This window comes from Equus quagga, chromosome 4, assembly GCF_021613505.1.
Source record: "Equus quagga isolate Etosha38 chromosome 4, UCLA_HA_Equagga_1.0, whole genome shotgun sequence".
NCBI classification, from domain to species: Eukaryota; Metazoa; Chordata; class Mammalia; order Perissodactyla; family Equidae; genus Equus; species Equus quagga.
The window spans coordinates 106,379,143-106,396,487 of record NC_060270.1 but is presented as its reverse complement, the minus strand read 5'-3'; the positions used below and the strand labels follow the sequence as shown (position 1 = coordinate 106,396,487).

Genomic DNA, 17,345 nt, shown 5'->3' with positions numbered 1-17,345 from the left:
CAAAACTATATTGAGTTGAGTAAGCACTCGTGATTTGTGTTTTAAATGGAAAAAAGTTAATATAAAAGGATCCACTTATTTGAATTATACAGACAAGAATACCCACCTAGAAATAAAACAAAAACATCTTGTCATGTGTATTAAGATAGAATTTAATGCATAAGGTCACTTCCTAGAATAAGTCAATCTCAACTAACTTTTTAGGATCTTAGAAGTTATCACAGTGAAAACAAATAAAAATAAATCTACATTTTGTTTATTCTTGAAGTTTAGGAATAATATGCAAGAAGGAAAGTTTTTATTTTTGAGGGAGAGAAAAAGTTGGAATTTTTTTAGATAATTGATGCATCGTATCTTTCAAAAATAATTACCTTAATTATACCCCACAAGACAAATGTAGTCATTAGAGTAAAAAAAGATTCTATTCTTCTTCATACTTAAAAATGTGTGATTTCTACTTTGCCTACTTCTGATTTTTATCCATATAGTTTTTGTGTTTTGATTAGAGAAGCATTAGAATCCATGAGTACTATTGATTTGAAATTCAAAGACAATTCTTTCAAGCAAGAGGACATTTCTGCCTGTATCAAAATTCCTAGCATTAATTTGCATATTTACTTGTCAATCTTTGTTTTGCGTTGATTTAATCAAAATGCAGATAATGAACCGGACGCAGGAAGTTTCTATAAGTTTGGGTTGTGCTAGAATAGAGAAATTCTATTTGATGACATTTTGCAAAACATTTGTTGAGAAGAAGCAACCTCTAGCATTAATTTATTAAGATAGTTTGTTTCTTAGACATCTCCTTTTCTGCAGCCTGAAAGCTCAATGTGTTCTTTTCAATTTATTCAAGCCAGTTCTGCCTGGTGCCTCCACCAGGCGGGAACTAATTATTGCAGTTCCCTAGAGCCTGAAAAGAGTTAATACATCTCCCTCGGGGCTGGACCAATGAAAGGCCTGAGGCTCTTGGGAAAAGACAATTCTTTCTCTGATCCTTCATTGTCTAACTTAATGAAGTTTTAAATATGAATGGACCTTTGTATAGTAAATTCCCCAATGCTATGCAGAATGTTTTCTAAGATATAGTTCTTTTATCTTCATAAAAATTAACTTTTTCTCTGGGCCAAATGTACGCCAACATTGCAAATTATGTCCTAAAAGGCAGAGGGCTTGCTTGCATCATGAATTCCAGAGTTAATTTTAATGCAAAACTAGTCCACAGTTTCAAAGTAAACTTGTCAGACTTATTAGCTAACCCTCCAATTTTTTTGTTGTGCCCAGCTCTTTATTCTCATCCCATATCCAGAAATAACATTTAAAAATTATGCTTTGATCAATAAATGCTAAGTTAATCTTTACTTCATCCATTCATTCAACCAACCATTTTTGTATTCCTATATTCAAAGCACTCTGTTATTTTCCTGTATTCAAGGCACTCAAGGCCTTGAAGGATCCACAAATATATTTTTGCATCTTAAATATAAAAAAGAAAAAGCCCATCATCTGTCAGGATTACAGGACTGCAATTAACTCTAATACAGAGCAAGATGGGTACCAGATAAGTGGGAGCAACTCTAAGAAGAGTAAGTAAGGTAGAGTGGAAGGAGCACTAGACGCTATTTTAGTCTACTGTCTGAACTTAACCTGTCTTAGCCCTAGTTTTCCCATTTGCCAGATGAGAACACAATACTAAATTATCTCTGTGGTCCTGTCCAGCACTGGAATTCTGATTCTTGAGTTCAAAAAAGGAATCACTCATCTTTATTTTGGAGGCTAAACTGGGGGGTGAAGTTGGGCTCCACGAAAGAAACGCTGCTGGAACTAAAGCTCGTGACAAGAAAGACTATTTCAGAAAGGAAGGTATTGGACAAGGAGTTTCAAAAGAAATGGCATCTCAATTCTCTGATAATTATATTAGCACATGGTAATTACATTAGTTGAGTTGGCAGAAAGGGTAGGTGGCTAGGGAAGTTGAAACTAGAAATGTAGATTGTGGAGGGATTTGAATATCAAGATTAAGGAAAATATTTGATAATCAGTGGGGAGCCGTTAAGTACTTTTAAAGTGAGAGTTGGGGAAAATTAATTCATCTTACATGGATCAAAGGAAGAAGAAAATTAGAAGACTCTGACCATAGTACAAGTATGAACTAAGAGAGGCCAGAACTAGGGTGGCGACCGGGAAAATGGAAAAGAAGTGACAGATATGAGAAAGTTTTTGAAGAAAGAAGTGTGAGACCTACAGATTGATGTGAAAAGAAATTCAAGAAATAGGTATAGGTAACCAGTGTTCTGCTCATGCTCTAAATTGGACGTTGTAGGTAAAAATGTACATTTTAACATGAGCTCTGTGTATACGCAATAGAAATAGTTTCTTCATCTGGATGGTGGGCAAAATATTCAGAAAAGAAGGGAAATAAATAATAACTTGATTTCAGCTTTTGAATTTTGAATCCAAGAGAAATCTAAGTGTATCCACACATTTAAAATGAAGTATAAAATAAGGACTATTCAATCAATTGCATTAATGCAGACAGCCAAATGAGATGAGGTAAGGTGCCATGGGTCAGCTTGGTAGGCTCTATAGACCACATCATTGGAATCTGCCTGGATAATGCAATCGACTTCATTTTTCGATGCTCATTTCCCCACCTCTATCATTAGTGGTTTTATTTTTTCCTTTGGCCTACTTATCACACTGTTTTGTAATCCTAGAAGGCCTAGAGTTTTTTACAGACTATAAACAGGGCTCAGAAGCATAAGGAATTGGCTCATGGGTTTGTTTTTTCAGACAGGCAGTCAAAAAGCTTTGTTCTAAAAATACACTGGCATCAAATGGCAGATAGAAGATATTTTGATGGTTGTTGTTTACTTTGGATCAGATTGTCCAGAATAATAGAAATACATGGGTAGAAATAACTTAGCTATTAATGTTCAAGTCTGAGGCATCATCTGCCACTTAGGAGCATTTTAGGGCCTGTCTTTATCTTCCCTCTTAGCTACTCACATGCAGCTCCATGCGAACTGTGGAGGAGGGGGCAAGGACAGCCATCCCTACAGTGTTGCCGAATATGAAAACTCAGATTTTAAATGTGTGATCCAGAAATAAAGATAAGAGGGGAAAAAACATGCTTCTATAGAAAAAGAGTAGATAATTATTTGCACAAAACTTAATGTAATCACGTCAGATTTGGGAACTATGTATGGCATCCCTCCTTTTCCTATTTTCCTAAGAAACTGATTTCTATTATGTTTCATTTAAAATAAGCTTATGGAATTAAACTCAGTAAATGAAACAACTGACATGACTGGAGCTTGAAATAAACGATGTGATGATCTAACGAAATACATAATGCTAAATTGTCTTGCTTCTTATGCAAAAATTATTATTAGTCATAGCAATGCATGAATAATTAAGGACAAAATTATATTAGGTATTTAATAATATTTTTATATTTATACATCTGAATTTTTAATTTATTAAAGTATATTGGTCAAATCAACTCATGTCCAAATATTTTAGTTTCATTCTTTAATATATTGCCTTTTTAAAATGAGTTCATCTCCTGTATTAGGATTTCCTACCTCTCTTTTCTCTAACAAACAACAAATATTCTGAATTCATCTGCCAGCAAATTCCTCTGATTTTGCTTTCCTTTAACCTTTCAGTCCTTCCTCCTCTATTTTTACACTTTTTTTGTCTCTTTGTTATAGTGTCTATATTTGTTTCTCTAAATGTATTGCTTAAGAAAGAATGGATTTCATTTAAAATTTTTTTTCTGCTTTGCTTTTAAGTATCCTAGAATAGTCTCTATGGTTTAAAAAAAATTAGAAAGACTAAAGATTACTAGGGGAATGTTTTTTCTTTTTTTAGCCAACAAGAATTCTGACTTTTCTTTTTTTCCATTTGTGTATTAGGTGGTTGTGAATGCCCTTTTAGGAGCAATTCCATCCATCATGAATGTGCTTCTGGTTTGTCTTATATTCTGGCTAATTTTCAGCATCATGGGTGTAAATTTGTTTGCTGGCAAATTCTACCACTGTATTAACACCACAACTGGTGACAGGTTTGAAATCGAGGAAGTGAATAATCATTCTGATTGCCTAAAACTAATAGAAAGAAATGAGACTGCTCGGTGGAAAAATGTGAAAGTAAACTTCGATAACGTAGGATTTGGGTATCTCTCTTTGCTTCAAGTTGTAAGTAAATACTCTTTTCTCTGAAATCTGTTTATTGTTTGGAATAATAACAAAGTAACGACATACGTCTGAGTCACTAAGAAGAAAGTTTAGTTATGAAGAAGAATGTTTATAACTATTTCTTTTATTCTAATTTTAATTTATTAGTGCAAGTGTATGAGCCCAGAGGGGTGGAAACTTCAGTACATTTAAGCAGTGCAGACATGGTCGATAGTGACCAGGTATTTCCAAAGGTCTTTTTCTCTTTCTTCGCCTATGAACAAGTTGATTGATAAATCAATAGTTTGCTACTAGTTTTTCTATTGCAATGGGAAAGTTTGTTTCACTGATGGATCACCCTCCCAAAAACACATGCTTAACACATATGACTGCATTGGGACTAATTGATGGGCCTTAACTGCTCCTGAACTGTATGACTTGGATTGAAGATTGAGGAAGGACATTTAGGTTTTAGGATTAGATCCTCATAGTGAAACAGAAATAATATGGGATGGTGCCTGGACACAGAAATGAGACACAAGCAGCTGTTCTCGCCTCAAATGAACTTTCGGTACAATTTACTTCAGTCTATTTCATCTAAATATTCATTTTTTCCACTCCTGGCTCTCTAAGCCTGATTTACCCAAAAGAAAAGTAGTTTATACAAATGCAAAAGATGATGGTCCTTTAAACATTTGCATTTGATGCTGCTTTTGGCTACAGCTGCCTCGGCAACAGAGCAATGGATAAAAACAGAGTCCAGATCGTCTGAAAAACATTGTAAAAATACCGCTCTATTTTGGCCACTAAAAACTCAACTTAAGCACATGTACACACACACACACACACACACATACACACCCACAAAGCTGTGTAAGTTCTTCCCTTGTGGTTCTACAGAGTCTTTAAGGCAGAAATCTATTTCGGTTCACCAGGGTTCTGTTTTCAATTGTTCCACCAGGAGACTAACGAAGCAGGCAAACCTGCACTGGTCAAATCCCTCTTGCATCTCTTTCAGAGGTGTCTGTACTACGATTTCTTTACAAGTTCTTTCTGCCTTCTTGTTGGAAATTCTCATTTCTCTTGTAGATATTTCCAACTTACTCTGAATGCTCGTGCAATTAAAATAAATTTTAAAAATCTGGCAAGTACAATTTCTTTAAATATTATAGTAGACACATGATGATATTTCCTTAGGCATTTATCCTAACCCTTCACTAATAATCACACTTGTAAATATCACTAAAGCATATCACTTCCTCCGTAAAGTTAAGAAAAGGAAAATGGAAAATTTCAAGCAATCCCTTAAAATGCTAAGTGATTCTGAAAATATAGGGTGAAGATCCTGCATGAAGCCATTATATTCTGCTACTAAAAAACCCTAAAGTACTGATTTGTATTTGGCTTTAGACAGAAACAGCTCTCTGTTTATTAGTAATTCATTGAAACGGTTCTTTGAATCACTTTTTTCTGTTCCTGTATCTAGTATGTAACGGACATTTTCTATCTTGACCTCAGCCATTGACACATTCAACACTCCCCTCTTTCATGTACAAAACAACTTCTACTTTCTAGCTAAGAATCGTTGCTTTCTCTTCACTGCTATCACCTGCGCCCTTCCTTGCTTTCTTGCCATGACATCCACCACTTCACCAGTGTTAGTGTTATAAAAACAAAGAGGTGTTGGGATACACATGCTGAAAGCTTTGTAGGCTGGCCCACTAGCTAAGGAACAATCATCTTAGGCCCACAGGTCTCAAAATTCATGTTCTAGGACAAATAACAAGTTATTATAAGTTATTAGACTTGGGATCCTTCTTGAATCTGTGAATGTCAAATATCTACTTACTATTTTCCACTTTTCTTACCCATATTAACTCACTCTCATCAAAATTACAGAGAAGAATGTGGAGTATAGGATTATTTCTGGATATTATGCTTCAAAATTCTTTAAAAAATAGTGGCAACTCTGTCTTTCTATTTACCTGTATGATTCTTAGAGTGTTAGAATCAGGAGAAATCTTAAACTTTCAGTCACTTTGCTCACCTTACAGATAGATTTCAGCAGATGATCATCAGATCTAAGTTGTCATTGTTTTGCTCCTACAGACATTGCCAAATGTGTTGGCATTTGTATACTTTCTAAAAGTACTTTACCAAATTTTGATAGCCCTTTAAACTGTGTGATTCCATTAACCCTGAAGGATTAAGACGTATTTGTGAGTTGATTATCAGGCCGGAGGATATATCAATTGACCATTTTGTTCATGATGTGTTCTAGAAATGAAAAGACTTACTGAGATATTATGTTGGTCCAAAATTCATGCAAGATTTGTTTTGAAATGTCTTTCAAAAATACTCTTTTAAGAAAAAACATATCAGTAACAATATTTATTAAACATCAGGTCTGAATTACTTTTACTCTAAAGTAAAACATGCATGTCCTTTTTCATAGGCTACATTTAAAGGATGGATGGATATAATGTATGCAGCAGTTGATTCTAGAAATGTAAGTATGTCTTATATTCTAAGCCTTTTTATAAGATTGATTAAATGCTAAAATTAATTCAGCAGAGCATGGAAGCTGAGTGGAATGACTCTACAATGATTAAAAAAAGGAAAAATATGACAAATTAATATTCTGATACAGTAATGCTTGTTAGAAAGATCTTACTAATATAAAGCAAAACAAATTATTTTGTAAGTCAAACTAAAGTAACATTCATATATTTAATAACTAACAAATATACTTCTATTAAATATTTTTCTATTTTGTTTCCTTTTTATCTACTAATTATACAAGCAGTAATAATTTTGGTGTGCTAGAGCATATGTGGAGAAATATATGATTGCCACCAGTAGTTGAAATGTATATTTACCCTCCATATTGGACAGTATGAAAAGTTAGGGATGTTGTCTAGGCAGCCTTAGATGTCTATAATGATCCCTTTCAAATCCATTCTTTTATATGATTTTAGCATCCATAAATTTACCGGAGCCTTTACTGATGCTGTTATCACTTCTGTGACCAACAGTTTCCTTTAACTTTTTATCACCAAAGTAAAGAACTAGTTTTTTAGATTTCTCCTACAACAGCCTCTTTCAGGCTTCAAGATGAGAACTAAAATCCATGAGCTTTCCAACTCTGCTCTTCAAAACTTTGTAAAATTTCAGTCTTTATCTTTCCATTCTGAAATCCCCTCTGTTTAGTCTATCATCATAAAGAATAGCCTCTGTCCCTGTGATCCTTAACTGACCTGATGGAGCTCGCGTTTATCTTTCTTGATATGCACTTGTCATAAGTGGCTTCAGTTTTATGTCGAGTGCCTTCCTGATATCCTCCAGAGTTGAGTTATTTCTCTTGGTTGCTTATTATTGTGTTTTGTGCCTTTGGTTAGTTTTTAACTTCATTGTCTTTAAAAGGACATGAATCTATGAGGGCACTATCTGTAGTGACTTCTTTACCTCTTTACTAAGTGATAAGTGATAGCTCAATGCTTATTTACTATAAGTACAATCTAGTGACTAAATTATCAATTGAGGATTTATACGATGGAGTGTCTAATTATGTCTACTCAATCTGAAAAATTCAATGAATGTTGTAATGTTAAAGGTCTGATGCCAAACATCTAAATGAATAATTCTTGTTTGCTAAATAAATTCATGCAGACAAAAATGATTCTTTCTAAACATAGTCTATACTTATTTGGTGAAGTATAAATTTTTCACTAATAGTTTTTAAATTATTAGAATTCTGTGCCTTAAAAAATTGCCAAATTTGGCATAGAGCTGTCTAAATAGCAAGATATTAGTTGTATTTACAATTACAAAAAATAAATTCTGAAGTCATAAAAATATATTTTTCACATGAAACACCCCATTTTTCACGTGAAAAATTACCCTAAAGGCTAATTTCAGAGAAGTTTTTTAGAGGTAGCTGATTCAGAGAAAAAAGAAAAGTATTTTCAAAATACTTTTTGAAAAAAAAAGTGCTTCAATATTACTAAGAATTTTCTTTTCTATTCTCATGAAAAAGCACCAGTGACTTCCAGCGTCAAAATGTATTGTGATGTTTTACAAAATATTCTCCTTTGGTAGGTGGAACTCCAGCCTAAGTATGAGGAAAGTCTATACATGTATCTTTACTTTGTTATTTTCATCATCTTTGGGTCCTTTTTCACCTTGAACCTGTTTATTGGTGTCATCATAGATAATTTCAACCAGCAAAAGAAAAAGATAAGTATTTCTAATATTTTTCCTCCTACTAAGATGATAAAATTATTTAAAGTGTTTTCTCCACCAAATGACTACTTTAATTCAGAAACCAAATGGGCGTATACATTAAAATCGATTTTTGCATCCTCCCCTTCTGCCTTCCACTGCCCATCTCTTCCAGGGCATAGAAAGCCAAGAATCACTGTGTTCCATATTCCTGTACATAGACTCTTCTTTTTTTTTTTCTTTTTAAATCAGGGACCACATTTTATGTCTTTTGAAAGAGAATAATTAGAAAAGAAAGAATGCAGGCATATGCTCCTTTCCCAAAGTCAACTTATTGTTTTATCCGTACAGTTCTTCTCCTGAAAACATATCTTCCAGTTAAAACTTTTAGAATCTTTGCAATAAATTAGGCATGCGATGTAAGCTTCTTCTAGGCTTTCTTCACTTTTTTCCCCTTCACTGGTTCCTTTTATATATTCCCGCTTCTTTCTCCCTAATATTTAATTATAAACTACCATTTCTAGTCTTGAATTGGACAGCCTTTTATTTTATTAATTATCATTTATAAAGCCCATTTTATCATCCCAATTATATATGCACATTATAGAAAATATAGAAAGTAAAGAAATATCATTACTTGAGAGGAACCACTATTCACATTCTGTTTTTCTATTCAAACTTTTTCTAGACATATTCCTGTTATTGAAGCTATTTTATCCATAATTACATATTCTCTTTTTGACTTAAGTATTTTCCCATTTTAAGTCTTCATGTGTACATGTCATAATTTACTTAACCATTTCCCAACAAATTGATGATTTATGTTGTTTCTAATCACTAATGATTTAAATAGTACCATGTCAAAAGTCTTCATGCCAAAAAAAAGTCTTTAATTATTTTCTTAAGTAAATTCCTAGGTTAAAGTATTTTGCTTCCCCAAAATAATACATCCACTCATACTTCTGATAACAGTGTAGAGACGTCCACAGGTCACTGCTGCTTCACTGGCATCAACTAGGCTCTGGTTCTTAACACATACTTGATATTTGATAAACTAAAATTGTATTTAATTTTCATGTCTAGTAGGTTTCAACATGCTTTCCAGTGCTTTTTTGCCATTTGTATTTCTTCCTTTGCGTACTGCTCCCTCATCTCATTTACTCAGCATGTTTTGTTAATATGTAGCAAGTGATTTCATTGTATGAGACTCTTCCAGCTTAGAACATTCCTGCTACATCTCCCTTTATTGTTACTAACGTTATTCTGTAGTCAGTCTCAGGCTCTTTCTCTCCCCTTATCAGCCTGAGTTCCAATCTTCTGTACCTACTGGCCTATCACATACCTGCCATACTTACAATTTCTGATTTATCCTGTAACACTTCTACCAACTCACCCAGCTTTCTTTCTATCCTTTTGCTCCAGTTCTTGGCAGAGTGAAAGTGGCTTTTTATGAGTAACTCTAAACCATCTTGCAATATACATACTCTAACTGTTTGCTATATTTGAATAAGAAAACATTGTCTTTAACTTCAGTAAGGCAGTATGTATAGTGTAGGGAACCAAGTATTTAGGGTCTCAGCAAACCAAATTTTACCGCTCACTGAGTTTATGATCTTGGGTAAAAATATTTAACCTCTCAATTTCTGGGGTTTTTTTCCTCCATAAAATAATAACGAAAATAATAAAGCCAACTTTGGAAGACTGTGAAAATTAAATAAGGTTATATTACTTAAAAAGTCCTTTTAATTTTTCAAATTTAAAATCCCAGACACAATTATGTTAATTGGAGGAATTTTGCATTTCCTTTTTTAACTGTCACTTTCCTATTTTAACATTGGTTGAAAAATTATGTGCAAAGGGACACAGTTTTAACCAGTTTTGATATTTCTTTTCTATACTTTGGAGGTCAAGACATCTTTATGACAGAAGAACAGAAGAAATACTATAATGCAATGAAAAAATTAGGATCAAAAAAGCCACAAAAGCCTATACCTCGACCTGGAGTAAGAAATACCAAATGATATGGGAAAAAATATACAAAAACAAAAACTTGCATGGGTTTTCTCACAGAAGAGATAGCAGCTAACATTTCCAGCAGCAAAGATCTCTTCCACTTTTAGAGCATCATTAATTCATATCTTTTATGGTAAAGGTAAAAATTTTGTAAGAAGAGAGAGACCAAAAAGAAAAAGAAGAAATAGAAAATGCACCCCTATCTTCAAGGGATTTAGAACCACACAGCCAGAATCCAATCTAAATGCAAAGGACACATACACAATGTGACGTGCACAAGAAAAAACTGATCAGATAACTCAAGAATTGTTACTGAGCAGTGATAGCGAAAGGAGTAAACCTTTGGAAGGGGTTAAAATACATGCAGTTTTCAGGGGCCGGCCGGGTGGCGCAGCGGTTAAGTTCGCCCGTTCCACTCCTCGACCGCCCAGAGTTTGCCGGCTGGGATCCCGGGTGCGGACATGGCACCACTTGGCACACCATGCTGTGGTAGGCGTCCCACATATAAACTAGAGGAAGATGGGCACGGATGTTAGCTCAGGGCCAGGCTTCCTCAGCAAAAAGAGGAGGACTGGCAGTAGTAAGCTCAGAGCTAATCTTCCTCAAAAAAAAAAAAAAAAAATGCAGCTTTCCCACTCAATTAACAAATGGATGAAGTTCTGAGTGAAATAACACCTTACTTCCATTTTATTTTTCATTAGAGGTACTGAGTGTTCTGGAGGAGGAAGAAATTCTAGTATTTACTGTTCATATATATGGCTATAAACTTAGAAATTACTAACGTCTATAGAAGTCAGAGTCCATAAATAAAATTCATGATGACAAATAACAATTCTCATGTTTCCATGATGAACTAACCAAACAACTGCTGTGAAATGGATAAGCCCTATCTCACACTGTATTGATTGTTATGATGACGATTTATGATGTTAAAATAATTCCAGGGGTGCCTTGGGGAGCAGAATACTAGTGAACATTCATATTGTGCTAACCAACAACTGTCTTCTTAAAACTGATGAGTAATATGTACTTTCCTCTCTTAAACCTTAGCACTAAAAATAGAAATGAGTCAACTGTGTAGGAAAACAGTAAGATAGAAGATATCCTTAGAATTCCTCAGTGGCCTAGAGAAATGAGCCAGATAATTGCCTGCAGTGACTGACAGTGACAGAACTGGGGAGCAGAACCACACATCAGTGACAAGAGATGTGAATTTTTGACATCAAAGCATAAGGAATATCATTCTGGTCTAATTATCCCTGTGTAGGCTCAGCATTCTGTGTCTGACGATGTCAGCAAAGACTGATGGGAGAGCATCCATACTGCCATACCTGGGCTTTAAATGCATAATGTTGTAGGTGTGTCCTGGAAACCCCAGGTTCCCTTCAACAATTCTTTGAGAATAACACAAATGTATTATTAATACATACTATATTTTGAAACGGCTGCATGGTCCAAGTGATCATGGGAAATTCTGGTAAAACAAACTTAAGCAGGTTCCTGAACTTCTCATAATCTTAATATGTTAATATGCATGTTGTGCCTCTGAGATAAGTGTATAGCATGCAGCGTTTCTTATCAGAAATCCCCTTTTGACAAGGGATTGTTATTCTCTGGAATGCACATTGGTAGATAGCAATTAGATAACTAAATTTAAAAATATAGCATGCTATAAACCATTTTTCACAAAATTCAGGACCAGTGCTTACTACGTACAATACTAGAGAGTCAATTAATGCAGAAAGTACTTATGTAGATGTTAATGTGTACAGGAAAACTCCTCTGTTGCTAAAAGCATTTCTGTTTCTCTACAGAACAAATTTCAAGGAATGGTCTTTGACTTTGTAACCAGACAAGTTTTTGACATAAGCATCATGATTCTCATCTGTCTTAACATGGTCACAATGATGGTAGAAACAGATGACCAGAGTGAATATGTGACTAACATTTTGTCACGCATCAACCTGGTGTTCATTGTGCTGTTCACTGGAGAGTGTGTACTGAAGCTCATCTCTCTCCGCCATTATTATTTTACCATAGGCTGGAATATTTTTGATTTTGTGGTTGTCATTCTCTCCATTGTAGGTAAGAAGTATTTCAAGTCTCTTAAGTTAAGCCCAATAAAAGTAAAAGTTGGGACAATCAAGTTTAAACTAGAGGTCATCCCACCACTCAGAGATAACCACTGAGAAAATTTTGATGTATTTCATTCAGGTGTGTTTGTTTTTCTTACCAAATGAGGTGCCTGTTATATACACAGTATTGTATCCTATTCTATCCATTTTAGACTAGGTGTATCATTTGTCAATATAGTAGAGTCTCATTCATTTGAACTAGAAATGTGCTATTAATTAAGAAAAAATCTTTTTGACATGTTGAGATTGAATAGCTTACACAGTATCTAGATGTCTCTGTTGAGAAGAAGACTAGAAATTTGGGCTGAAGAGACTTTGCAACAGAGATATAGATGTAGAGTCACCAGCATGTAGATTGGAGTAGAAGCTGGTGGCAAAATAAGGAAAAGCAGAGAATAAAGATAAGAACAAAATGTTAGCAAATGTAGATGGTAAGTTCTTTAAGCATATCAGGTAGAGATTTTCTGAATTACCTTGATATGGATTTATAGTAATGATGGACAAGGGAAATGAAGCAGCATGGGACATCGTTTCATCAGTGATACACTTCAAAGTCTGGAATGTACAACAGGTCACATGAGCAATAGCTCATCTCATACAACTCTCGCTCCAGTGAAGTGAAGTCTGTCTGTGGACCTGAAATATTCATTGTTTCCTAAACTGGATGATATGGCACAGCTAATATTTTGCCATCTAATATGGGGACCTTTGTTGGGCAGATTGTCATGCCATTCCCCCACTGAAGAAACTGGTCTTATATCCAACTCATATGTTGTATGTATCCTTTGATTCCCACACTAAGCTGTGGTGCCATCAGTAGTGGATAGGGTACTAAGGTTGCATTCACCTCTATTCTTTCTCTCTATCATTCTCTCTCTCTCCCTCTGTCTCATACACACACACACACACAAACACACACACACATACACTTACTTAGTCTTACTTATTCTTCACAGAATGAGGCAGTGTAAGTCAAAGGCACTTGGTTTCTTGAGCTGCTTCAGTTCAATCATTATTTCATTATTTAAAAGGTAAATGGAGAAAGAAGCTTAAAAGAAGAAGGCTGAGAGACCAATGTCAGACACAGGAGACCAGAAAGAGCATCAGCTTGGATCCTTTCAGAAATGCACCACAGCATATGCAAATGTATAAGAGTATTATAGTGGAAGCTTAGGGAAGAGTCAAGTTCGTGGAGAGATGAAAATAGCATTAAAAACTGCAGAGAGTTTTAGATGAATAAGGACTGAATACAACATATATGACTTGGCAATTTCACAAAAAATAATTCTATTCTTATAAACACGTACTTATACTGTTGGCCATTGGTGTTCAGACAGACTTGAGCATTCTTAACTATTTTTTTAGATTCAGTCTTGGGATTTTATGTAAGCTAAAAATAGACTATAGACATCCCTCAGAGACAAAAAGTACTGTAAAATCCTTATTGCATAGAATATTGCCTTAGTCAGCTCAGACTGCCATAACAAATTACTGCAGACTGAGTGGCTTAAACAACAGAAAATATATTTTCTCCCAGTTCTGAGGCTGGAAGTCCAAGAGCAAAGTGCCAGCAGGGTGGGATTCTGATGAGAGCTCTCTTCCTGGCTGGTAGACTGCTGCCTTCTCACTATGTGCTCACATGGCAGGGGAAGAAAGAGAGAGCAAGCTCTCTAGTACATTATTCCTATCATGAGGGCTCCATCCTCATGACCTCATCTAAACCTAGTTATCTCCCAAAACCCCTATCTCCAAATACCCTCACATGGGGAAGTTAGAGCTTTAGCATATGAATCTGAGGGGGACACAATTTAGTCCCCCTCAAATATCAAATATCGAGTTGAATTTAATTCTGAATGTCAAAATTAAGGTATATTGATAACATCTATTATACACAACTATATATATGTATGTCAAATTTAAGATTACGTAACTGAATTTCAGTACTCTGAACTTTACCTTGAAGCCTTAACAGAAATGTAAGTATTATTTTAATGGATCACTTCTTCACTGGTTGGTACTCTCAATTTTTATCCATAGGCATGTTTCTGGCTGAGCTGATAGAAAAATATTTTGTGTCCCCGACCCTGTTCCGAGTGATCCGTCTTGCCAGGATTGGCCGAATCCTCCGTCTGATCAAAGGAGCTAAGGGGATCCGCACGCTGCTCTTTGCTCTGATGATGTCCCTTCCTGCATTGTTTAACATCGGCCTCCTGCTCTTCCTGGTCATGTTCATCTACGCCATCTTTGGAATGTCCAACTTTGCGTATGTTAAGAGGGAAGTTGGAATTGATGACATGTTCAACTTTGAGACCTTTGGCAACAGCATGATCTGTCTGTTCCAAATTACCACCTCTGCTGGCTGGGATGGATTGCTAGCACCTATTCTCAACAGTAAACCACCCGATTGTGACCCTAATAAAGTTAATCCTGGAAGCTCAGTTAAGGGAGACTGTGGGAACCCATCTGTTGGGATTTTCTTTTTCGTCAGTTACATCATCATATCATTTCTGGTTGTGGTGAACATGTACATCGCCGTCATCCTGGAGAACTTCAGTGTTGCTACTGAGGAAAGTGCAGAGCCCCTGAGTGAGGATGACTTTGAGATGTTCTACGAGGTCTGGGAGAAGTTTGATCCTGACGCGACCCAGTTCATGGAATTTGAAAAACTATCTCAGTTTGCAGCTGCTCTTGAACCCCCCCTCAATCTGCCACAACCGAACAAACTTCAGCTCATTGCCATGGATTTGCCCATGGTAAGTGGTGACCGAATCCACTGTCTTGACATCTTATTTGCTTTTACGAAGCGGGTTCTGGGAGAGAGTGGAGAGATGGATGCTCTTCGAATACAGATGGAAGAGCGATTCATGGCTTCCAATCCATCAAAGGTCTCCTATCAGCCAATAACTACAACTTTGAAACGAAAACAAGAGGAGGTGTCTGCTGTTATTATTCAACGTGCTTACAGGCGCCACCTTTTAAAGCGAACTGTAAAACAAGCTTCATTTACATATAATAAAAATAAAATCAAAGGTAGGGCTAATCTTCTTGTAAAAGAAGACATGATAATTGACAGAATAAATGAAAACTCTATTACAGAAAAAACTGATCTGACCATGTCCACAGCAGCTTGTCCACCCTCCTATGATCGGGTAACAAAGCCAATCGTGGAAAAACATGAGCAAGAAGGCAAAGATGAAAAAGCCAAAGGGAAATAAATAAAAATATTTGGGCAACAAATTGTTTACAGCCTGTGAAGGTGATGTGTTTTTGTCAACAGGACTCCTCTAGGAGGTCAATGCCAAACTGACTGTTTTTACACAAAACTGCTTAAGGTCAGTGCCTACAATAAGACAGTGACCCCTTGTCGGAAAACTGTGACTCTGTGTAAAGGGGAGAAGACCTAGACAGGAGGTTACTGTTCTCACTACCAGCTGACACTGCTGAAGACGAGACGAAATGGCTACTCAGACTGTAGGGACCAGTTCAAAGGGGTGCAAACCTATAATCTGGGGGTTAACATGAAACACTTTAGTCTAGTAATTGTATCCACTCTTTGCATTTCAACTGCCACATTTGTCACATTTTTACAAAATCTGTTAGTGGATTCATCTTTTTTTTATCCATATATTGTTTATTATATGTGACTATTTTTGTAAATGGGGTTTCTGTTGGGAAATAGACTAAAGGGCCTCTTTCACACGTATGCTACTGGGGGTTATGGCAAATCGCATGGCCCTCCCATCTACACAAAGACGTGGTTTGCATGAGGGCATGCTACACTTAGAGATCATGCATGAAAAAAAGTCACAAGGAAAACAATGAGTTCTTAAATTCCATTCGTGTTTCTGGGAGGGGTAATTACGTAATAATTGGAGGTGCTTTGCTGATCTTGTTTTGTCAAATCCAGCCCCTAGACCAAGTGGATCATTTTTGGGGGGTAGGTCATTAAATCTTAGCAGCTGCAAATTTCATTCAAATGTCTGGAGTCATAAATGTTATGTTTCTGTTTCTTGTAGTTAAAAAGAAAAATTGAGTAATGAGCACTGCTTCCCCCCAAAGACTGAATTGACCAAAAGAACCCTTTATAAATTTCTGCTTAATCCTGCACTTTGTTTAGCCATCTTCAGCTCAGCAAGGTTGACACTGTACATGTTAATAAAATGCTATTTATTATGTAAATAGTCATTTTACCCTGTGGTGCACGTTTGAGCAAACAAATAATGACCCAAGCACAGTATTTATTGCATCAAATATGTTCCACGAGAAATGTAGAGTGCAAGCTTTACACAGGTAATATAATGTATTCTGTACCATTATAGATAGTTTGGATCCTATCAATGCATGTTTATATGACCATGCTGCTGTATCTGGTTTCTCCCATCGCTCAGAATCTCATTTATGAGAAACCATATGTCAGTGGTAAAGTCAAGGAAATTGTTCAACAGATCTCATTTATTTAAGTCATTAAGCAATAGTTTGCAGCACTTTAACAGCTTTTTGGTTATTTTTAAATTTTAAGTGGATAACATATGGTGTATAGCCAGACTGTACAGACACGTTAAAAAAAAAAAAAGATACTGCTTAACCTGTTAAAAATGTGTTTAGAATTTTATAAGCAAATATAAATACTGTAAAAAGTCATTTTATTTTATTTTTCAGCATTATGTACATAAATATGAAGAGGAAATTATCTTCAGGTTGATATCACAATCACTTTTCTTACTTTCTGTCCATAGCACTTTTTCATGGAAGAAATTTACTAAATAAGAAATGAAAACAAGACGGGGTAGTTGTAGAT

At 35.5% G+C, this 17,345-nt stretch overlaps 1 protein-coding gene across 1 annotated transcript in view; it reads left to right on the top strand.

Annotated features, from left to right (window-relative positions):
- The window catches only part of SCN1A (sodium voltage-gated channel alpha subunit 1), a 79,626-nt gene extending 63,864 nt beyond the window's left edge, over nt 1-15,762 (top strand). Inside the window, exons 21-26 of the mRNA XM_046658913.1 lie at nt 3,918-4,199; nt 6,634-6,687; nt 8,277-8,414; nt 10,298-10,402; nt 12,227-12,497; nt 14,585-15,762. Coding sequence (XP_046514869.1) covers nt 3,918-4,199; nt 6,634-6,687; nt 8,277-8,414; nt 10,298-10,402; nt 12,227-12,497; nt 14,585-15,762 — 2,028 coding nt within the window. The remainder of the gene's footprint in view (nt 1-3,917; nt 4,200-6,633; nt 6,688-8,276; nt 8,415-10,297; nt 10,403-12,226; nt 12,498-14,584) is intronic.
- The last annotated feature ends 1,583 nt before the right edge of the window (nt 15,763-17,345 follow it).